General features: G+C 37.3%; 1 protein-coding gene and 1 pseudogene across 1 annotated transcript; both read right to left on the reverse strand.

Moving 5' to 3' along the window:
* Positions 1 to 5,813: 5,813 nt before the first annotated feature.
* On the reverse strand, positions 5,814 to 24,439 carry LOC132047934 (uncharacterized). Its single transcript, XM_059438903.1, has 4 exons — positions 24,374 to 24,439; positions 17,915 to 18,202; positions 16,999 to 17,105; positions 5,814 to 5,958 (listed from the first exon to the last, which is right to left on the reverse strand). The coding sequence occupies exons 2-4, from the start codon at positions 18,164 to 18,166 to the stop codon at positions 5,907 to 5,909; spliced, it is 411 nt and encodes a 136-aa protein (XP_059294886.1). The 5' UTR covers positions 18,167 to 18,202; positions 24,374 to 24,439; the 3' UTR covers positions 5,814 to 5,906.
* On the reverse strand, positions 6,718 to 7,731 carry LOC132047923 (probable LRR receptor-like serine/threonine-protein kinase At1g69990; annotated as a pseudogene).
* Positions 24,440 to 25,066: the final 627 nt, after the last annotated feature.

The following is a 25,066-nucleotide window of genomic DNA, read 5'->3' on the forward strand; positions in this document are numbered from 1 at the left end:
ATAAACTGGAAACTTTTTCCCGAAAAAAGTGAAAACTTTCATGGCCAAATGGGGCTTTGGCACTTATCCCCTATTTGTGCTAGTCTTTAGTTTTAGTCCCTCATAACAAACAACTTTTTACGGGGAATAAGTTTATATTTTTGCATCGGGAATAAGTTTATATTTTTGCATCATAATATGCCACAAGTTATGTCCTGCGCCCTTATAAAATTTATACCCCGCTAGACATTTGTTCTATTGCTAAGGGAAAAAATTAAAGAACAACCCGTTTAAGGACAAAAATTAAAAACCAACATTTAATAATTAAAAAAAAAAAGGCATTCTGATCAATTATTTATCAACATGAATCAAATATGGGGGATCTAGTATCCACTCCATAGCATCAGAGATGGAACCCAAAGCCCGAGCTAACAATGGGCACACTGGTCGCTAATCTTTTGACAACAGACAAAGAAATAGAAGTAAAGTCACACATGAGTGCATTACAATCATGAATAATAAATTCAAAATAAGAGTTTTATCGCAAGATTTCTCTAACGCTTGTTTAACCAAAAGGCTGTAATCTTCACAATAATAGGTGTTGATGTAAAGTGATCCTTTAGCCAGTTTAGTGCTTCTCGAAGACCCAAAGCCTTGGTGGTGTAACGACTTACTTAGTTATTTTGAGCTTTTAGCCTTATTTTTCCCAAAATACCCTTCTTGTAGTTTCATACATATCTATATTTATGACTTGCGGGGATGGGTGATGCGGTTCCCAAAGCAATCGGGCAGGTTTTTGTGTGGTTTAAGTGAAATTTGACATTTTCTAAGTTAAGGAAATGAAGATGTTTGACCAAAGTCAACATCGGGGGTAAATCATAATTATGGAATTTTCGTCGATTCCATTAGTTCCGGATTGTGATTTTTGACTTAATCGAGCCTTTGGCTTGGGTCTCAAGACTATCACGACCTATTTTGTCTAAGCCGTACGGGCACTTACCTTCCCATTTCGGTAAGCGAACCCTCAACTCAACAATAAATAAATTCACAAATACATAATTAATCAAGCGAAAAAGAATAGATATGCTGTGTGTCTACACTATATATATATATATATATATATATATATATATATATATATATATATATATATATATATATATATATATATATATATATATAATAACCCCAGGGTCTAGTCTGAATAATACAAGAGCATCTAAAAGGGAAATAATACAAGTCTGGAATAATAATACATAAAGTGTCTATGTCTCTGAATAGAATAGGACATAAAGATAGAGAAGTCTTCAAGGCAGCGAACGACCATGCTCACCCTGGAAACTCGAAGATAAAGCTGAAGCGACTATCAGCCACATGTCACGGAAGCAGATCCACCTGGTACTCTGCATTCATAAAGGAATGCAACAAGTGCAGGTTAGTACAAGCAACAGTACTGGTAGGCATCATCGACCGACTAAGCATTGCTAACACAAGCCAGATAATAAAGCAGATAAACCAACAAGTATAAGCCAATGTAATCAAATCCAAGTATACGTTGTCGCCTTCGTAAAGCATCTAATCCCAAATGTGCCAAGTCTGAATATATCAAGTCCTAATCCAACATCACAAGTACAACGCCAAGCATCTCAAAATCAAGTCATAATGCAATGCAATGCAATAGTGTATGAATATAATGCAATGCCATGCAAATGCTGTGTACACATATACGCCAGATGGAAATATAGACATCTCGGTAGCACAACACAGTGTGACTCACGAAGTCTAAGTGCCACCCATCCGGGATCTTTGCCCAACAGACAAACGAGACCCCTGATCTTTGCCTATGGGGGATTCTCACCGGCACCACTCTAGGGGACCCGCGGAGTCCATGCACTCACTCAATCAATGATTCTGAAACTAACATTGGATATCGGCCATCTCACGTCACTCCAATAAAACCGATCCTAGCTCATCAAAGTGTCTCATCAAGTATCATCAGTATCTCAGCAATGTATCATGAAAATAAGAGTGTGTGCAATGTATGTATCAACATTAATAATCATGCTTGATATCACAAGTACCATCAATGGGTACGCTAATAATATATCTGAATCACAAATACAAACAGTGGGTATGCCAGCAATATAATCGAATCACAAGTACCAACAGTGGATACGCCAACAATATATCCTAATCACAAATACCATCAGTGGGTATGCCAACAATATAACCGAATCACGAGTATCAACAGTGGGTACGCCAACAATATCATAATCAAGATGATAAAATAGAATCCAACATCTATCAACAACTCGTGGCATCAAGCCAACACAATAGAACAATCAAATCACCACATAACGGGGTGGCTAGCCCCAAACACACAACAAGGCCCAACCTAAGGCAATATCCATCCCAACTTCATACCCGAGGGTTCATATGTTGTCTCCGGCAATAAAATCTAAATATGTGCTTCGCTATACGAAGTCTCACCAAGAGTAAGACATAACCTACCTGGATGACCGAACTGCAACACCAACAACTCACTCCTTTGTCTTGTCTTTTCGCTAAACCTCAAAACCAAAGTAGTCTAAGCATAATCGAGATCTAGATTAGAAATCATGAAGAATGATACTAATATTGCTGCCATTCAATTTAGGTCAATTTTAACCCTAGAAATTGTGAAAACGGGCCCACAAGGGCAAAACGGAAAATTCGGAAGCAAAATATCAAATTAAGCACTAGGTGATCATAACCCAACCACTAGTTGCTAAATTAACTCATAGATTTACCCAATTTTGAATTTGAAGTAAAACCCCCAATTTGGGTATAAACCCCAACTATTTGATTCCAAAATTAAACACTAGAAATGGAAGATATATGATTAACAAGCTTAGATTCATCAAAATCCAACATAAACACCATCAATTTCATCATTAATAAGCCTAGGGAAAAGTCCATCAAAACCCACTTTCACCTTCCATTACTAAGGGATTATTAAAGGAAAGGGAGAATCTATGATGATTAGGATTAAAGAAATAGAAGAGGGATTAGCAAGGTTAACCTCTATGAGTATTCCCCAAAAATATCTCCAAGAACAGTTCCTAAAACTCTAATTTCGAAGTGGAAATAACTGACGGTTTAAAGGCTTATTTAAATCACACTTAACGAAACAACGGGCCTGTTACCGCCACGAAGAACAGACCGAAACATCGCGCGCGTATACGCCCGCCACTGCATCGCTCAGCGCCTAGGCCAAAATGCTTCTGGCCACCCAGTAGCCAACATACTTCCATAGTGGTACCGCTGGGACGGTCCTGGTGCCACCAATACAGGAACCAGGTACCTAAATCCACAAGATTTTCTCCATTCCCGATGCCATCTGCTCACAAATCACATACACAGACCCACACAAAAATTAGCTACGAACGCGCTCCTGGCCTCAGAATTCCCAACAGAGGTCTCATTGACCAAGTTAACCCCTAATACCTCATTCCAATTTCCCAACCCAAGTCTCAAAATGCATCTGAGTGTATTGGCAACCGAATCATATATACACACAAGTCATACATGACCATCCGGACCTCTTGGAATCAATAAATTTTCAAAAAAGGTTCGTTTACCCAAAAGTCAACTTCGGGTCAACTATTTTTCACTTTAAGCCCGTCCTTCACAAAAATTGCCCAAATCTAGCCTAGACACCTCGGGAAGCATGCCAACGAACCCTTTGGGTAAAAAATGAGCTAATCGATGCTCGAGAATGGGCGAAAATGCCGAAAAGACTATAACGACCAAACGGGTCATTACAGAGATGTTTAGGTGTGATTTGGGTCATTAGTTGGAAAGTTGCATTTTTGATGATTTGAAGTTGACCCTAGTTAAGACCGGGTCAATACGACCTCTTTTGGAATTTTGAGTGCGCGAGCGAGTCCGTATCGTGTTTTATGATAGAAATGCATAGTTGGTTTATGTCCAAAGATTCTGATTGAGTTTCGAGTGTTACATTGCGATTTTGGGAAAACCAAAAAATTGGCTTCAACTGTCATCTGGTTTCCTTCATCGCAACTGTGATGAGGGTCACCCGACCGAGGTGAAGGAAGGGAAAGCAGGTCATGATTGCGGTGGGCTAGGTTGTGATCACACAGAGGAAAAGCTGGGTTGGGTCAAGCTTAATGCCCCATGATCATAATGTGGGCCTCGCGATAGCGAAGGCCAAGTCGTAGCTGGCCAGATTTAAAACCCCAAATTTGAGTTTCAATCTTTATACACCCATTTTAGAAGCTATAGAGCTCAGATTAAGGTGATCTCAAGTGCTAATTGAAAGTTTCTTCATTGGGTTACGTTCTAAACCTTAATCTAAGCATTTATCCATGATTCCTTCCATAAATTTATGTTCATATTCTGGATTCCTAAGTAGTGAAATAAGGGTTTTCATAGAAATGGGTTCTTTATGAGATTTATGATTTACGGGTTCAAGTGTGGTTAGAACTTTGTGATTTTTAGGATATGGACTATCTAGGCTATGGGTAAGATGAATTTATGCATAATTTTCAGTTTTGCCCTTGTGGGCTCGAGGTAACCTTTTTGGGTTCGATTTTGGGTTCCGGACTAAAGTATAGCACTATGGGTATTGTTGAATTTGTGTGACCACGTGGAGTACTATTTTGAAAATTATGAACTCGATTTCACAATCAATTACTATTTTGACCTTTGAGGTTTGGGACTGGGTTTTGGGTTGACTTTTTGGACTCGAATCTTTTATATGGTAATATAGGTATTGTTAGACTTGTATTCTTATGTAGATATTGTATTTGAACAGATTGGGGTCGTTTGGAAGCTTAGAGGAAAGGGAAGGTCGTGGAGTGACTCTTCGACTTCGGATTTAGGCAAGTTGAGACTTACTAGACCCTTTACACTACAAAAAAAACTGGTTTTAGTGACAGACTAACTCCGTCGGTAAATAGCATATATCTGTTGCTAAACCAATATAGCTACAGAATTGAATCCGTCGGTAAAATCCTCGTAGCTAGCAATTTGCCGACAAAAAAAATGAATCGTCATTTGGATTAACGACGGATTGGCGATTTTATTTGTTGTTAATATGAGCGACGAATGAAATCGTCACGATGTTAATAAATTTCGTCGCTAATTGTATGAGTTATTTCGTCGTTTCTTCTGATTGGCGACCAATAGTTTTTGTCGCTAATTCCGTAGCCAATTCTTTTAATACACATTTCTGCATTCCTTTTGGCGACGAAAATAATTTGTCGCAACATTTGAAATCCGTCGCAAATCTTTTTTATTTTTTATTTTATATAATATTTTAAATACACCTGTCCAAGCATATATTAGATACTCATGTAATAACTTAATTAATAGAAACTAATATTCTACAAGGTCCAAAATACATAGCAGAATGCAAAATAAGTTTGAAGCATCCACAACGATAATATCCAAACCGAAAAATCCAAAATCATATGCAACATCCATAAAGTCCAAACAACAAAACTAACAACCATAAAGTCCAAACAGCAAAAATAACTAATGAGAGACTGGAGAGCCACAATCATTATCAGAAACCGATGCATGAACTTTATCAATGTTGCAGTAGCTGGAGCTGAAACTATAGGTGCCATAGATGATGGATGGTCGTTAGGAGTGTCCATCCGAGAGAAGACCGAAGGATTTAATCCATGTACCGCTCAACAATAATAGGAAGTAAGCCATCAAAGGCAGAATTAATCGCGTCACTAACTCATCCAAAGTTTCCGTAAACTCTTGGTTGAGCATTCTGGAGGTGGTACCGAGGATGTAGCATCGATGCAGAAGGACGAAGATTCGGCCCATAATATAAGTGTGCTTGAGATCCAAGACCATATATTCTTCTTTTCTTTACCCTCCTACTGGCTTCGTAATAGGCTTGACATTGATCAACTTCGATTGAGTTTGTGATTGATTTTGTAGTATTTCTTGATATTTTTCCTGTAAATGAGAGTGATAATTAGTTACTCATTTCACTAACAGTAAGCAAATGTACGAGAACCATTAAATACAACAAGAATAATGCCCTGAAAGCTTCAATACAATTCAAGATATTTGTCTCAATAAAGGAAGCAAACAAAGCTTCTTTTTTTATTTTTCATTTTTTATTTTAAAGTTTTGATAAGTTCAGAGAACAATTCAAAAGCTGAACATCAACAATATAACCAGATTGGTGCTTTCTAAACTAACCACCAGGAATTAAACAAAACAGTTATTAAACTATTACAGTGAAAATACCTAAATGAAACACCAACAGTATTCTCAAAACATACATCAATTAACTTATCTATAAAATAAATAATCTGGTCCTAGAAAAAACAATAAATGATGTTTCATCATAACACACACCCACACAATAAACAGTTATGCTTTCCTCTATTACCTCATAAAAATAACTGGCATGTGCATCTGGCACAAGAAACTGGCTTTCAAAATTTCCTTTTTTATGATGAGAGTTCTTCTGGATAGGGTGGCTACTGATATTGCAGTTAAAAGGTTTGGCTGCTGTACTACTAATCACTATGAGGAGACTAGTTACCATCTGTTTAGTTGTGGTTATAGTGCTAATCAAGTTTGGACTTTCTCGCAATTCATGTCGAATTAATCGATCCGTACGGACAAAGTTAAGACAAAAAGCTATGAAGTGGTGGTTGGCAAAGCCTAAAAATGAGGTTCATAAAACCATTTTACAATGCTTACCAACTGTCATATGCTGGCAAATATGGAAAAGCAAGTGCACTGCCAGGTTTGATAACAAAAAACTGTCTCACTGGTTCATTATCCAGCAAGTGACCAAGATGATCACTATGATCATTCATTTACAAGCACTATGATCACTATAATCATTCATCTACAGTTCCTTGACCTGCAACTACTAAATTGCAAAGCAAGCTCGCGAGCTAGTAAAAAGAAAATCACTTTCTAAATAATGAGATATAAGTGTTCTCCAAGAAAGTCCTCTAGCTGCACCAGCAGCAAGCCTTGCTGGCCAAACAAGCTTGAAATCACCATTCCTAACACCAGTACTAAGATTACTATGTAAAAGGGAATACAAACTTCCATTCGCATATCCGATACACCAAAAACCTTTCGCATCAACTATATAAAAACCTAATAAAGGCACTAAATTCGGGTGCCTAAGTTGCCCCCACTGATTCTTCTCGGACCGAAACTATTTTTCGCTTATTTACAACTACTCAGCCTTTTAATAGCTAATGCAGATCCATCCGGCAACATAGCGCTATAAGAAACACCATTCCTAGTTGAAATTACAATATTTTCACTATCAAAAGAATTAGTACCTGCTAATAAATCATTAAGCTTAATCTTGTTAATAGGTTTTTGAAACAATGTAAACTGAACAATCTTAAAAGCACTCAACTTTTCAACCCAATCACTACCATTATTACTACTACCTTTACCATCACCAAGCTCTCTATTTTCCTAGTTTGGTCGAACCAAAACCATCTCCAAATCCCAAATCCAAGAATTAAAGATCCTAAAGCATCAACACCACCAACAAACTTCATAATAATAACAAGACTCTTATTACTCAACTTACTACATTTATTTCCAAGTGGATTCCCACAAAGTCCATTATTCCCTTCAAAAACTAACTATGCTCTCTAAAAGATGCGAATAAATCTGTGCAGAGATCGATGAAAGAATCTGTGCAGAACTTAGTAATCACTAGTTACTTGTTACACCTCGCATTTTTGCACACTTGGATAGTCCGAGTTAATGGCGGAACGTTAAGGACAAGACTATGTCCTAAAATAATTTAGGGTGCGAGTTGTTAGGAATATAAATTGTGGACAATGGTAGTGTGGAAAATATTGAGAAAGGCTAAGGGCAAGAAGAGAGATTCGCAAAATGGGTCGTGGAAATAATGCGGAAGGCCAGGGACAAAATGGTAATATTGAGAAAAGTCGAGGGGTAAAATGGGAATTTCACAAGAGTTTCATGAAAGTTCAAGAAAGGGGCCATATTTGTATTTTAGGAAAATTCTAGGAAAGAAGAAAGGAATTAAGTCATCCTTGGGAATTTAAAGAAAATTCAAGAAAAAGAATGAAATTTCTAGAGAAAGAGAGGGGGCATGTGCCCCTCATGTGCTTATGGAGGCTATATATATATATATATAGTTGGTCATTTTTTTTCTAGTTAGAAGAGTGGAGGGAAAGAAAGAAAGAAAGAAACAAAAGAAAAAAAAAGAAAGAGAGAGGGAGTCACGGCCATGGTCGGGTGAAATCGCCATGGCAAATGATCATGGAAAAAATTATTTCTTCTTGTTTTCCCACTAATTAGAAGGTCCTCTATCTTGTGGACTAGTTGTTGGAAGAAAGAAACCACTTGTTTTGAAGAAAAAGCAAGCCTAGCCGTGTGAAGAAGGCAAGAGAAGGAGGTAAGATTCAATCCTCTTTTACATGTTTTATGGATGTTTTGGACATGTTATAGTGCATGGAAATGGATAAAAATCATGAAGCTTGGGCATGTTGGATGTTGGCCGTGTGTATGTGGTTTGATGCAAGTATGATGAACAATTTTATTTAGTGTAATCTAGCATGTTTGTGTGTTGTTGTAGTGTGTAGATAATGAATGAGACTCATGGAATTATATATAATGATGTTGTGGCCGTATGGGCTGATTTGGTATGACAAGGAATGGACAAATTTTATGTAGTATGTTAGTTGTTGTTTGTTGTGGATTATGTGAAGAAAATGAAGGTTTGATGATCTAAATTGAAGACAAAAGTGTTGTGGGCTGATTTGGAACATAATGAGATTGTAACATGATTTCTTGTATTGATGAAAATGATCTTGCTAACATATAAGATTGTTGATATAGTTTATAAGAAAGATATATGTTGTGATATTCATCGAGTTGGAAGGTGTTGGATGGATGAATATATTGAATGAATCGTTTGAAAGTTATATGAATTGAATGGAATCTAATTGAATTGAGTTGTTGGCATTGTTGTTGATATTGTGGCCGAGTTCCATTCTCGGGTTGTTGTTGTTGAATTGGGCCGAGCTAGAATCTCGGGGATGGCGCATTTACAGGGGAAATGCTGCCAAAATTTTGGTAGACAAGTGTTATTTTGAGAATTCACCTTTAGATGCTCAAGTTAACATTTGGTAAATGTGACCAATATGTAGATTCTGGCGAACTTGGAGCTTGAATTTGGAGAAGCAGAAGGAGCGAAAAGAGGTATGTAAGACTTCACCCTTCTTTCTATGGCATGTCTTAGACGTACTAAGTTGGATACGGGCCTCGGGGATCATTCCTTTCCTCGGAACCTAAGATTGAACTTCGCCACTATTCATTCAGTAAGATTGAACTAGAAATGGTGCGAAATGTAGGAAAACTTCTTAGACCTTTAGAACTTGCATAAAAGAGACCCGATTACCTTAAGATTCTCATAAGCAATGTCATGAAACGTCTCGCACGTGAATTGTGTACGCCGCCTCATTCGACCGAGGCGGGCCCACTATTCCCAAATCCCTTCTTATTGTTACATTAAGCTTATTTCCACGCTATAGCTAATAAAAGTTTTTGGTACTATCAAATTAATAGTTGCTTTAACTAAACTTTTGACTCCAATGCATGATTTTTTCCTTACAAAAAGTTTATAATCGTTTTCCAAAATATTTCTTTTTCTTTAAAAATCAAGTTTTACAATATTGAAAGTCTTAATGACTAATTTAAGGATTCTATGATGATAACAATGATGTCAAAAATAAGAATGTTAAACTAGATTTATGACCCCGATAATGACTATTCTAAGGACTCTAAAGACCGGGTGTGCTTTATGACCCCGATTGATGTGTGAACCCGACATATATATATATATATAATAATAATCGAGCGCTATATAGGCGCCGTAAATATACATGGAATATGATAGTAGAACCGCAGCGCTATAGACGCCGGGTAAATATATATGATATAAGTGTGTGCATGTGACAAAAAGAATCGAGCGCTATAGACGCCGATATATATATATCCGAATAAGACGGGCGCTATAGACGCCGGTATTCATACTTGAAGCATGCATATATTTACGGGGAAAATAGGGATAAGGGCAGAGCGTTATGTACGCGTATCCACCTGATCAGTTGGAGTTTGGCACATGATATCGTCCCGGACGCGGGATGCCGGACGCGGGGTGTGCTTATTATGGTCAAATGGATCGGCCGCCACGCCTCGGCAATATAATATATTCTTATTCCTATGTATATATGCATATATATGAGTAAGAAAGCTAAGAAAGTACAAGCATTTGCCCAAGGGCACTTATAGGTACAGCCATCCTCTTATCTCATCACGGATTCTATAATCCCATGGTATTGTTGTTCATACTTACGTTCTTGTTCGTATTATTATTATTCATGTCTTGCATACTCAGTACATTGCTCGTACTGACCCCTCTTCTTCGGGGGCTGCGTTCATGCCGCGCAGGTACACCCAGACGGATCGAAGTTAATGTAGAAGATGTTCCAGCGAAGTTGGCAAGCTCCATTTGGCCTGGAGTGAAGCCGAGTCAGAGTATACGTGCCAGGATTCCCGAGTACAGTTAGAGACTTTGCAGACAGAGTCGTGGGTTTTGGGAGTCAGTTTGTATTATAATACAAGTTTGTACAGTTGCAAGTTTTACTTGATTTAAAAGCAATAAAAGAAGGTTTTAGTAATCCTAGTGTTTATACTTGACTTAGTGGTTCAAAAAAATTCAGTACGTAGTAATGGTCGGTGGGTTCGCTCGGCTTCGGTTACGGGGTCGGGTGCCCATCACACCCTGATCAAGATTAGGGTGTGACAAAGTGGTATCGAACGGAGTTGGTCTAAGGGTTGTCGCAAAGTCGTGTCGGTAGAGTCCGTTTATGGTGTGAAGCCGGCCACATCTATAAACGAGGAGGCTACGGGGCATTTAGGAATGGTTGACCATCTTTTCGTCATAAAATCGTGCGATAGAGCCAAGTCATAGGAGATAAGATTCATTATATTAATCGTTGATTCCGTAGGCGCCCGATATCGGCGGAAAAAGGCGAATGATGGTATGGAAAGTCGAAGGTTAAAAGGTAAGATGGGATGGATATACTTGTTCCGTTATGTGGAGCCGGGCGCCGGATAGGAAAATAACCATACATGCAGGCGGAAGGTGAACATCGAGAAGAGAAAAGGGTAAAACGGCCATTGTAGAAGAAAAGACGTACTACGAAAACGTCTCGGAAGTTATAAAGTTTTGATTGGCTTCAGACCGAGTAGTAAAGGCCACGTGGGAAAGCGGACGCGAAAATATCAGCATTAAGGCATCGAATTTCAACAAAGTTTCGAGGTTAAGCGTGCTCAGGTGGGAGCAATTTCAGGATGGGTGACCCCCTGGGAAGTAAACTAAAAGTTTTATAAAGTGGGATATAAGGGACAAATGAGAAGCTGAGAGTGACCTAAGGAAATCAGAGTATACGGAATTGGTTAGAGACTATAAGAGGTCACACGGGACGAGGTGGATTAGTTCGGAGAACGGACATGGAATGCGTGTCGTTCCGGAAAGTAAGATAGGCTTGAACAATGTTTGGAAGTATTTTGTGGGATAGTGAATGATGTAATATATATATACACATATGAATGTGTAGAATATCCCAAACATGATTATATTGATGGACATGTGAATCCCAAACCGAAGTTACGGTACAAAGGCATTAATCGAGTAAGGGTACCGAGGTTCGAGTGACAGCAAGAGCAAATGGTACAAGTGTTGCAAAGTAAGCTGTTGTTATTCTACTATAGATTGAGACTGGGAACGAGGATACGAGGCGAAGTATGAATGGACGATGGTATAGGTATACCCCAAAAGGGGGGAAGCAGGCGAGAGAAATGTAAGGATGAGATAGAGACAGTTGATACGGTGGTGTGTTTGATATGAACACTTGAGTTACAAATGGGACCTCTCACTGAAGTGAATTAGTAAGGTCGGGAGAAACCGACACCAAGTGGATAGAAGTCTTGATAATGTTTAAGGTAATATGAAAAGTTCGCACAAACTTTGAGTAGTGCGACGCCGGGAAATGGACGTATATAAGGAGAAAGAATATGACAAAGAGAACAGTATTGGATAGCTTAAGAGCCAATAGGAAGAATGGAAAATAACTTTGAAAAGGGAGCTCCCCCGAGGTGCTTATGCGACCCTATAAGATTAGTTGAACATTCGAGGACGAATGTTCTAAAAGGGGGGAAGGATGTTATACCTCGCATTTTTGCACATTGGATAGTCCGAGTTAATGGCGGAACGTTAAGGACAAGACTATGTCCTAAAATAATTTTAGGGTGCGAGTTGTTAGGAATATAAATTGTGGACAATGGTAGTGTGGAAAATATTGAGAAAGGCTAAGGGCAAGAAGAGAAAATCGCAAAATGGGTCGTGGAAATAATGCGGAAGGCCAGGGACAAAATGGTAATATTGAGAAAAGTCGAGGGGTAAAATGGGAATTTCACAAGAGTTTCATGAAAGTTCAAGAAAGGGGCCATATTTGTATTTTAAGAAAATTCTAGGAAAGAAGAAAGGAATTAAGTCATCCTTGGGAATTTAAAGAAAATTCAAGAAAAAGAATGAAATTTCTAGAGAAAGAGAGGGGGCATGTGCCCCTCATGTGCTTATGGAGGCTATATATATATATATAGTTGGTCATTTTTTTTCTAGTTAGAAGAGTGGAGAGAAAGAAAGAAAGAAAGAAACAAAAGAAAAAAAAAAAGAAAGAGAGAGGGAGTCACGGCCATGGCTGGCTGAAATCAGCCATGGCAAATGATCATGGAAAAAAATTATTTCTTCTTGTTTTCTCACTAATTAGAAGGTCCTCTATCTTGTGGACTAGTTGTTGGAAGAAAGAAACCACTTGTTTTGAAGAAAAAGCAAGCCTAGCCGTGTGAAGAAGGAAAGAGAAGGAGGTAAGATTCAATCCTCTTTTACATGTTTTATGGATGTTTTGGACATGTTATAGTGCATGGAAATGGATAAAAATCATGAAGCTTGGGCATGTTGGATGTTGGCCGTGTGTATGTGGTTTGATGCAAGTATGATGAACAATTTTATTTAGTGTAATCTAGCATGTTTGTGTGTTGTTGTAGTGTGTAGATAATGAATGAGACTCATGGAATTATATATAATGATGTTGTGGCCGTATGGGCTGATTTGGTATGACAAGGAATGGACAAATTTTATGTAGTATGTTAGTTGTTGTTTGTTGTGGATTATGTGAAGAAAATGAAGGTTTGATGATCTAAATTGAAGACAAAAGTGTTGTGGGCTGATTTGGAACATAATGAGATTGTAACATGATTTCTTGTATTGATGAAAATGATCTTGCTAACATATAAGATTGTTGATATAGTTTATAAGAAAGATATATGTTGTGATATTCATTGAGTTGGAAGGTGTTGGATGGATGAATATATTGAATGAATCGTTTGAAAGTTATATGAATTGAATGGAATCTAATTGAATTGAGTTGTTGGCATTGTTGTTGATATTGTGGCCGAGTTCCATTCTCGGGTTGTTGTTGTTGAATTGGGCCGAGCTAGAATCTCGGGGGTGGCGCATTTACAGGGGAAATGCTGCCAAAATTTTGGTAGACGAGTGTTATTTTGAGAATTCACCTTTAGATGCTCAAGTTAACATTTGGTAAATGTGACCAATATGTAGATTCTGGCGAACTTGGAGCTTGAATTTGGAGAAGCAGAAGGAGCGAAAAGAGGTATGTAAGACTTCACCCTTCTTTCTATGGCATGTCTTAGACGCACTAAGTTGGATACGGGCCTCGGAGACCATTCCTTTCCTCGGAACCTAAGATTGAACTTCGCCACTATTCATTCAAGAAGATTGAACTAGAAATGGTGCGAAATGTTGGAAAACTTCTTAGACCTTTAGAACTTGCATAAAAGAGACCCGATTACCTTAAAACTCTCATAAGCAATGTCATGAAACGTCTTGCACGTAAATTGTGTACGCCGCCTCATTCGACCGAGGCGGGCCCACTATTCCCAAATCCCTTCTTATTGTTACATTAAGCTTATTTCCATGCTATAGCTAATAAAAGTTTTTGGTTATCAAATTAGTAGTTGCTTTAACTAAACTTTTGACTCCAATGCATGATTTTTCCTTACAAAAAAGTTTATAACTGTTTTCCAAAATATTTCTTTTTCTTTAAAAAATCAAGTTTTACAATATTGAAAGTCTTAATGACTAATTTAAGATAACAATGATGTCAAAAATAAATACCGGATGAATTGTAAGGACTTCTATGATTGTGCCCGATTGATGTGTGATCCCGACATACATATATATATATAATAACATAATCGAGCGCTATATAGGCGCCGGATAAATATACATGGAATATGATAGTAGAACCGAGCGCTATAGACGCCGGTAATATATATATGATATAAGTGTGTGCATGTGACAAAAAGAATCGAGCGCTATAGACGACGATATATATATATCTTGAATGAGACAGGGCGCTATAGACGCCGATACTTATACTTGAAGCATGCATATATTTACGGGGAAAATAGGGATAAGGCGAGAGAGCGTTATGTACGCGTATCCACGATCGGTTGGAGTTTGGCACATGATATCGTCCGGACGCGGGATGCCGGACGCGGGGTGTGCTTATTATGGTCAAATGGATCGGTACGCCGACGCCCTCGACAATATAATATATTCTTATTTTTATGTATATATGCATAGATATGAGTAAGAAAAGCTAAGAAAGTACAGCATTTGCCCAAGGGCACTTATAGGTACAGGCCATCCTCTTATCTCATCACGGATTCTATAATCCCATGGTATTGTTGTTCATACTTACGTTCTTGTTCGTATTATTATTATTCATGTCTTGCATACTCGGTACATTGCTCGTACCGACCCCTCTTCTTCGGGGCGCGTTCATGCCGCGGGTACACCCAGACGGATCGAAGTTAATGTAGAAGATGTTCCAGCGAAGTTGGCAAGCTCCATTTGGCCCGAAGTGAAGCCGAGTCAGAATATACGTGCCAGGATTCCCGATTACAGTTAGAGACTTTGCAGACAGAGTCGTGGGTTTTGGGAGTCAGTTTGTATTATAATACAAGTATGCACAGTTGCAAGTTTTATTTGATTTAAAAGCAATAAAAGAAGGTTTTAGTAATCTTGTTGTTTATACTTGACTTAGTGGTTCAAAAAAAAATTCAGTACGTAGTAATGGTCAGTGGGTTCGCTCGGCTTCGGTTACGGGGTCGGGTGCCCATCACACCCTGATCAAGATTAGGGTGTGACATTACTACCAAACAAAAATTTCAAACAAGCGGATGTGAAGAGTAGATGGTAAAGATTGGACCCAAGTCCCGAGTAGGAGAAAGTCGCATTTTTTGGTGTGCAACTTTATATAGATAACAGTGCATAGATAAAAACCTAACTCTTTATTCAACATTAAGGAGCCAAAGAATTATAGCGGCTTACACAAAAAGTACGTAGTTCAAATAAACCAATTATAGATCGTTAAGAAAACAAATTATCTCTAATCAACTAGCTTACATAGATGAAAATGAGTGAGCTTACATCATAGACCATTGCAAGCATTGATATAAAAAACCAACTTATGTACACTTGAGTTCTGTTAAGAAGAAGATGCTTAAAGTAATGAAACTAAAGTCAGAAAACCAATAGGTGATTTACTTGCAGAAGTATACAAAATTGACCATAAGCATAAATTTACTACATTAACATGATGGTGCCCAATTCCTAGCTCAACGATAATAAAATCCAATGGTTCTCAGTTGGTATGATATACGAGGATAAAAGCATCCAAAAACACGAGCATTACTTAACTCACTAGAAGGACATGGATTTTAAGATCAATATTAAAAATTTCCCCAACTCCACATTTGACACACCGAAGAAAGACCTTTATTTGACACGAACCGTTTCAACCGGTCCAACTTTGCAATCTCAAATGGTATTGATCAAAGCAATTTTTTGTTATCATTTAGCAAAAGGTGTTCAAGAATTTGCGTTAATAAACTCGGTGGTACGGAACTAGTAAAGAGTTAAAAAAAAGATCAAGATTAACTAAATAAGGTAACCAAGAACAAATTTGAACAAGGTAGTGAACACGAAAGTGACTTCCTAGAAAGATCAAGTGATTGAAGTGTCCTTAGTGAACCGTATAAAGACATAGAAGTAAGTTGAAGTGAAATGAGCCTACTTTGAGAAAACAAAAGCAGAATTATTGATTTACTCTGCTAAAGGAATATGAGTGTTCAGAAAACATATTTGTTAACTTAAAAAAACAGAACTGAAATCAGATAGTACATGACTGTAAATCTGCCACTTTATATAATGGTAGTGCTAATCTTTGATTAGATAGCTTTGCAAATGGTTGTGTAGTTGAGTTGATATTTAACCATTCCCCTTCCATCTAGTATGTTAAAAACTTACTCGTACCCAGTGTTTAACTAAGCCCTATCAAGACTTGTTTGGTGTTTAAATTAAACTAATGGATGCAGACGGTTTTTTTTTTTTTACACATTTTTGTTATGGTTAAGTATTTTACCCATCTAGTACTGTGTCTTAATTTCTGGCATGGCTTTTACTCTTGGTTTCCTTATAAGCATCATTTATATATGTAGTTAATGTTTCCCACTATGTTTAAGATAGTATCTTTAAGTAGCTTTGAGGAGATTCCATCTTTTAAACAAACTTGCCTTGTGTGCAGGGATTATGTGGCTTGGTGTAAGGTTTTGCTTTCGATAGTGGTCTTCATATTTCGTAGGGTACTAGTCTGATGTGGTTACTTATAGCACTTTAATGAAGGCCTTTATGAGGGCTAAAAAGTTCGATCGAGTTTGGCTTCTAATATTGCTATCGGCCATTGGCTTTCGCTCTTTTCTTGAATGTGATGGGGACTAAACAAAGAAACTTCTATAGAAGATTATAGAATGTGGACTCACATGCACGATTCGGCTCGCTCACCAACAAAAGATTTTTCATCATGACCGTGTGTATGGTCGTGCAAATCTACCTCACTTGGTGTTGGATCTCGACCGTTTTTAATAGCCTATACAAGAAATATACATAGTTTAGTAACTTCCAAAACCAACAAAAACAGCAACCAATGTCACAGTAGAGAATATATTTTGACATATTCCTTTTACATATGCAGAGTCCATATCGAATATGTTCATGAAAATTTAAAACTAATTGAAGGCAGGAAATCAGTAAAAAGTTCTGGTGAAAATGAGAGAAAAAATTTAAAAACTAATAGTATTAATTAGTCTGTGGCAGTCCATGAACCCAAACAGTCAATGGATAATCGGTCTTGATCACTATCTTATCTTTGTTCGCAAATAGGCTATATCGCAAGTCCAATAAACACAATTATAGAATACATGTCTTTCTAATTGGATATGTAGGTAACTGCCATAGCCGGCTCATAGTATATTTAAAGAAAAATTGAGAATTTGACATGATCAGGAAAAAGGATCAACACTAATGAAAGCTGGTTTCTGTAATTAAGTCATACGTTACGCCCATTCGGTGGCACCCAATTCTCATACGTTATTTCTGTTACTATACCCGAAATAATGAGTAAATGACTCAATTAATGAGTGAAAATATGCTATTTTTATTGCTCAGCAAATTTTTTTAGTGAGAAAATTAGAGATAAAGGCCAATTCTTTTATATAATTATATAGATTTTCAGCATTTTCAACCTGCAACTGATGAAGCAGTCTAAATTTCCGAAAACAACAAATAACTTACAAGTCCAAACTTGCCAACATAAACATACTGCAGCAACTGATGAGGCATTCACCTTCATGATGGCAATTTAGTTAGGCAAACACCAAAGCCACAGAATTAACTTACAAGTCTCTTGTGATGCTCTCCGATGGAAATAGATCCGCCCGTGTGAGTCCCACTAGCAACTGCATCCTCACCGCCACGACGATTCTTTGAAGCTATTTTCGATTTTTCAACAACCTTAGGATCTTCCCAATATTTCTTCCAACTTTCCCGTGTTTCTTTCAGAACATAAGCTAGCCGAATCCCCTCACCTTTTATTGTGCTAACAAAATCACAGTACCTTCTCGCTGCCTTTCTACGCCATTGCTTCCTCATTTCACTATCAATCGAAGAATCCCAATAGGATGCTTTCTGAAATAATTTTACGAGTAGAGTATAACAATAAACTCATCATCTGTTGAGAAAAAAATTATAAGACATGAGTTATCAGAAAAGCACCATCAGTCACCCAATAAACAGGAAAGTAAAAGAACTGCAGCTTTCTCTAACAGGTGAAAAGAATGAGATGATGCCCGTGTTGCAAGGAATTGAGACGGGGGATTATTAGACATGTTCTTGGTTACTTACTATGGCTTGAGCCGATTAAGAATAAAGCTCTACATCTCATAGTCAAAGTTAAATAAAAAAAAATCTATTTTTCGTTCAACACTAACGGTAATTAGTGACAAACGTTTCGGCTTATTATACCTCGAATTCTCCGAAATAAAAATCTTTTGTCTCTTGTGAGACACTTTTCCGTTAACTCCATTAGGCTCAATTTCATTCTTGAAAATATCGCTTATCGTCTCGTACATAATCTCGATGGTTCCAACCTGGACAAATTTGAAGACATTATATGAAGTCTATTATAAAGAAACTACAGTATAAAAATAATAATGGTGCAAGCAGAAACTAACCCTGAAGGAGAAAGAAAAATAAGCGTCCGCTGCACGTTATCGTTGCTCTCACCTTCACCTATCGCATCTCGAGTGATGAACCTTCACCTATTGCGTTTCTCCCGAGTAGACGCACCCTCGCCTATTACGTTGCTCTCATTAGGAGATAAGAGAGAGAGAGATGATTCAGAAATGGATGGGGTGCTACCATGACCTAATGTTTGAATGGGTAGCGTAGTAGTAGGACATGTTTGAACTTGGTCTTGCCCAGCTGAGGAATTGGTACCACCTTGTTGAGAACTAATTGTGGAACAGAAGAAGTACATATTACCTCGACCGGCGCTACCTCGACCTCTAGTTGAGGTCTTGATTCCTGCTACCTCGACCTCTGCCACGAGCCATATCTACAAGAAAAAAAAAGGCAATCATCTTTTAGATAATCAGCATGAGAGTAAGCAATTGAAACCACTGATTACAGACAAAGAATGGGCAGTAAATTATTGGTTTTGCACAATAATTATGCTTTTTATTATTGAAATTCGACCAAATTCCTGTGACCAAATTCACAAAAACATGTTAGGTTTATGGATCCTTACTTTCCTGATGAAATTTTTATAAGAAAAGTTAAAGGATGAATGTCAAGTCCGTATATAAAGGTGATCGCTAAAATGAAAGAAGTCAAAACTCCACAAAAGGTCCATTTGCAATAGTAAACTCAAGTTGTTCAATGTTAAGAAATGAAATTACGAAAGGGACGCAACTAACGTAAATGAAAGAAATCATCACAAGCAAAATTTTCTTTAAAGATTACACACAAAAAATGGACAGTAAATTAAATTGTGCAAAACCATAGAATTATTGCTAGATTTTCAGCATAGTAAGCAATCGATATATTAAGAAAAAGTCTTTGGATTGTGCATACATTATGAAAATGACTAAGAAGCTTAGACATCCAAGACAACCAACAAATGTAGACATATCACATACTTATAACATCCAAAACATATTACTACAAACAAAAGTTAATAAAGATACAGTAGCACATTTCTATCAACACACTAGTCAGTATCTATTTCTTCTTCGAACTCCTCCTCATCATCCTCCTCAGTTTCATACTCATCTTCTATAGATTCTTCTTCCGAGTCTTGATGCTCTTCTTCCATCTGATGCTACGGAAACAATCCATCATCAATTGGTTCATCCATTTCAATTGCTTCCCATTTGGATCTGCAAGAGTATAACTTCATCAACGGTACTACATATTCATATCTATCTCATGGACTTCAACTTGGAATGGAAGATTTAGTTCCAGTTCCAGAGTTGGTGATCACTTCCTCATCAGGTAATTCAATAACATTTTGAGGTTTGACTTTCAATACAGCTAACCAATCATCCTTGTCCTTTTTTGTGCTAGGATAAGACACATAACACACTTGAGTTGCTTGCATCGCAAGAATAAAAGGTTCATATTTCTTAAACCGACGACGATGGTTAACATCGACTAATTTGTACTGATTATGCTCCTTAACACCAACATTCATAGTTGGTTCAAACCATTCACACTTGAATAATGTAGTTTGCTTTAAAGGTTCTTCACGGTATTCCACTTGTATAATCTCTTGTATCCGTCCATAGTAATCGCCAACATTTGGATCCGAGATACAAACTCCACTGTTCATTGTTGATCTAGCACTACCGCAACGTAATGTGTGAAATTTGTATCCATTAACAAAACACATTGGATATGCATATGCTCTTATTAATGGTCCATGAGCAAGACTACGCAAGTATTTGTTCTCAATATGATGGGATCGAACCTATTTTAAGAAAATTATAAGACTTAGTCATATTTCACAAGCCATTTTAAGCAACCATAGTTTAAAAGATAGTGATTGATGGAGGCTTACATATTCCTTGAACCATATAGAAAAATATGTTTCAAGACTCTCATCTATTTGATCTTGAGATAGATTCGGGAACTCTTCTTGCAAACGTTGCACATACATGCTTCATTGCAACAAAGTAAGTTAAATAGAAACTCATAATATATGGATATATTCTTTATTTTAAATAACTTTATAATGTTACCTGACAAATGGCTCAACCTCTTTAGTATTTAGTAAAATATAAGTTTGGGCAAAGCCTTGATTTCTTCAAGGGACAAATCTCTTTTTTCTTCTCCCGATAGTTTGCATGGATGAGCGAATATTGAAACATTTCCTTCAATATCTTCTACAACACCACCATCATTGTTACGGCCACATTTTGATGACGTGAGATAACATGAGGTTCAAAATAATGAGAAAATAATTGTGTTGACTCCGCCATCAAGTATGCTTCGTAAAATGGAACCCTCAACACTAGCTTTGTTCCCAATCATGTTTTTAAGAGTTCGAAGGTACCTATAAATGTAAACAAATAAATTATTGGATACTTGTCACCATTAAAGAATATATATTTTATATTTACCTCTCAAAAGGGTACATCCATCTGTATTGTATGTGTCCAAAGAATCCGTGCTTCATATGGCAGTGTGCACGGGTAAATGTTCCATTGAGTTAAAGAATCCGGGGGGAAATATGCGTGCTCTAAACACACAAGATCCGTCAGGATGTGTACCTCTAATCTCTCCAAGTCCACCACTCAAGAACAAAGCTGAAGTAAGATCTTTAAAAAACAAACTCAACCTCGTAAGTGCCTCGCCACATATTACTAGGAAGTAGCTCACAAAAGGCAATTGGCAATAGTCGTTGCATAAACACATGACAATCATGACTTTTCATGCCAAATAACTTAAATTTGTCCGTGTCCAGGCATCGACTCATGTTCGAAACATACCCATCTGGAAACTTCACACCATCCAACCAATCGAACAAGACAACTTTTTCATTCTTTTCTATTGTATATGCAGCTCTTCGGGATAGCTTCCATCGTGATTCCTTGCTAATCGCGGCCGATCGCAATATTTGCAATATCTAGACGTGCTTTCGGATTGTCTTTGGTTTTGCCAACAACATTAAGAAACAGTGTTAAACACATTATCAAAGATATTCTTCTCAATATGCATGACATCAAGATTATGTCGTATCAAGTTAGAACTCCAATAAGGCAAATCCCAAAAGATGCTTCGTTTTTTCCCTCCGCATGAATTACATATCCTCTTATTAGCTTCTCGTGCATCTAACTCGGCCATTTTTTCTTATCCCCAACTCACAAATTTGATTCAAAATTTCTTCTCCTCGTTCTAACGGTAGGTGGTGGCCTTGTGACAGATGACCTTTAAGAAAGTTTCTTTTTACGATCTCTCCTAAATGGATGATTTTGATTAAACATTCTACGACCGTCAAACCACGTTGTTTTCCCACCATGTTTTAATCAATGATTGTGTTTCTCCATACAACAAGGACATGCTAAGTTGCCACCGTACTCCATCCCGATAACATAGAATATCTTTGGAAAGTCATTGATTGTCCACATCAAAGTTGCCCTTAATTGAAAGTTTTGCTTTTTTGAGATGTCAAATGCTTCTACACCTGTCTCCCACAACAAAGTCAATTCCTTTATTAGAGGTTGCAGATAAACATCAATTTTTTGTTTAGGATTGTGTGGCCCCGGTACAATGACAGTTAAGAACATGTATGCCTCCTTCATACACATCCACAGGCAAATATATGGAGTGACAATTACAGCCACGAAGAGTATTTTCTCCCCGTCCGAGCAAACGGTGGAAACCATCCGTACATAACCCCAACCCGACATTCCTCGTTCGGCAGCAAAAAAGGAATGAGTTTCATTCGTTGCTTCCAAGCCTCGTAGTCCGATGGATGACGCATTACCCCCTCCTCTTGTATATGCTCGTGATGCCATCTCATGTCGGCAGCTGTAGCATGAGACGCATATAATCTCCGCAATCTAGGAATCAAAGGGAAATAATACATTTTCTTGTAAGGGACCAATTTTCTCTTACGAGAACCAACACGACGTTTATACCTCTCATAGCCACAAAACTTACAAGATGTTAGGTCCTCATCATCACCCCAATACAACATACATCCCGAATTACAACAATCAATCTTTTTCAATGTGCAAACCCAAGCTACGCACTAGCTTCTCGTCCGATAATAACTATCAAGCACTATGTTATCTTCCAGGTAAAGCCTCTTTCAATAGTTGCATAATTTGATTATAACCCTCCGTGACAAAGTATTCTCACTTTTAATATTTAACATCCTAGAAACTACTGCGAGTTGAGAGAGGGAAGAAACAAAAGGATACAATTTTGCATCGGCATTCGTAGCAAATCATAAAACTTCGGGACTCAAGATTAGGCTCCTCCTCCATTGAAGGATTAGATTCCTCCTCCACCGAAGGTTCACAAAGTGATGAGATGACTCGGGTTCGATTACTCGAACCCCCGGCCAAAGTTTGGTCCAAATTCGCATCTAAAACCATTTGGCGATATGGATTATCATATCCCGGTTCAAAGTTGAGTACCACCATGTAAATCACTATACATCTCACCGGTCACTTCTTTCCCTTGATACTTCCAAACAAAATAGTTCTCAACAAATCCAAACGATTGAAGGTGCAATTTAACGGTTTCAACATCCATGAATTTAATATTGTGACATTTTTTAAACGGACATTTGACATCGTCACCACTCATGCGGTTTCTCCGAGAACACGAGAACTCAAGAAACTTATTAGCACCGCTATGAAACTAGAATTAATACCCCCTCGACTATCCAACCTATCGTACATCCAACCACGCTCTAGATTATCCATGATCCTATTTAATGTTAAAATAAACAAGAAACTTAGAGTTATCCGTAAATAAGTAAGACAATCGAATGCCATGCAAAGGAAAACAAGTTGAGTTTAAGACCAATTTTTTTAACCGAAAAAAGAAAATGTTAAGCTCAAAGTTCGAGTTCTACAGAATCTTTTCGTATTTGGTGATTACGCATTTCTACGGAATACGATTACGCATTTCTACAGAATCGAAAAGCAACACAAACAAGACAAACACACAGAGAGCAAAGTCGCAATCCGAATCAATGACAACGAAATTTGATCAACTCGATCCATTTCAAACGCATTTATCACTCAATTACACACTTCTACAACAAATTAACTAACTCAACACACATCGACACAAACACAAAGAAAATCACTCATACACATCGTTACTTCACCACAAACACACTAAGCAGCACTTGAAATGAAGGTAAAAAACACTCAATTTCATCTATTCATAAAATCACAAAAATGCACCGATGCTAATGCAACAGCTCGTTCTACTAAGAAATAATGCTATGAAAAAGGAAAAAAACAGTACATAGACATTGATCAAATTAAAGCGGCAATATGAATCGATCACAACGAAATTTGATCAATTCGATCCATTTCAAACAGATTCATGACCTGATTACACACTTCTACAACAAATTTAACAACATCAACACTCATAATCATTTACTTCGCCAAAAACACTTGGCGAAAGACTGGATCACACACAAAAAAGCACTCAGTTTAAACATGCCTCAAACTCAAAGTTCTTCGCTTAATGTTAAGCTCATTTTAGGACTTTAAAACTTCTCCATTTGTGAACAAACAGTGAGAGCAAACAGCAATAATCCTAACAAACCTTTCGAGAGCTTTTTGAAGAATTTGATGAAGTACAACTCTTTCCTAAACAATGCAACTCTTTCCTAAACCCTGCAAGAATGAATATAAATCAAATCCTTCAGTATTAGTGAAACAGAGATTTAGACAGGAAACCAAAAATTTATGTTCTTTAACAGCATAAACATCGTTAAATGTCATAAAAGAGGAAAATAGCATTAAACAAAATAGCAAAAGAAAAGAAGAAATAGATACCCAAACCGTCAATTTTTTATCTATACGTTTCCAGATAGCTATACATACATCTAGTTGATTATTAGTTTATTACATTCTAACTTAGATTAATGTGCACATAACAAGTAAATTGAGATAAATGGGGTCAACTGAGAATAGTTCTTGCTTGCAGTTCCAATAGTAATAAAAACCCACTATTTTCACACTAACTTCCCAATTAAATTCCAAATAATTTCAAGAATGCATAAGAGCACAACTCTTATAACTTATTTTCATAAAGGAGTTGATTAAAAAGAGTACACCTTGGGGGTATTCGGATTCCTAACTTGGGTTTACATAAAACAGAGAAGGAGGGCAAGTGAGATATGGAATTTGAAGAGAAAACTGCAGTTGCTGAAGTTGCACCCATATTTTCTTGGAAAACTAATTTTCGATGCTAAACATAGAAACTAAACTATATTTAAGAAACCCAAAATAAAAC

This window comes from Lycium ferocissimum, chromosome 2 (genome assembly GCF_029784015.1).
Source record: "Lycium ferocissimum isolate CSIRO_LF1 chromosome 2, AGI_CSIRO_Lferr_CH_V1, whole genome shotgun sequence".
Classification (NCBI taxonomy): Eukaryota; Viridiplantae; Streptophyta; class Magnoliopsida; order Solanales; family Solanaceae; genus Lycium; species Lycium ferocissimum.

Bases quoted from the DNA above. Each gene is read 5' to 3' on its own strand.
- LOC132047934 (XM_059438903.1), bottom strand. From the start codon at position 18,166: ATGAGGAAGCAATGGCGTAGAAAGGCAGCGAGAAGGTACTGTGATTTT. The intron at 17,106-17,914 runs GTAAGTTAATTC...TTTCTTGTATAG, and splicing joins GAGAGCATCACAAGAGACTT to GCTATTAAAAACGGTCGAGA. The intron at 5,959-16,998 runs GTGAGTCCACAT...TCTCATTTACAG, and splicing joins GAGCGAGCCGAATCGTGCAT to GAAAAATATCAAGAAATACT.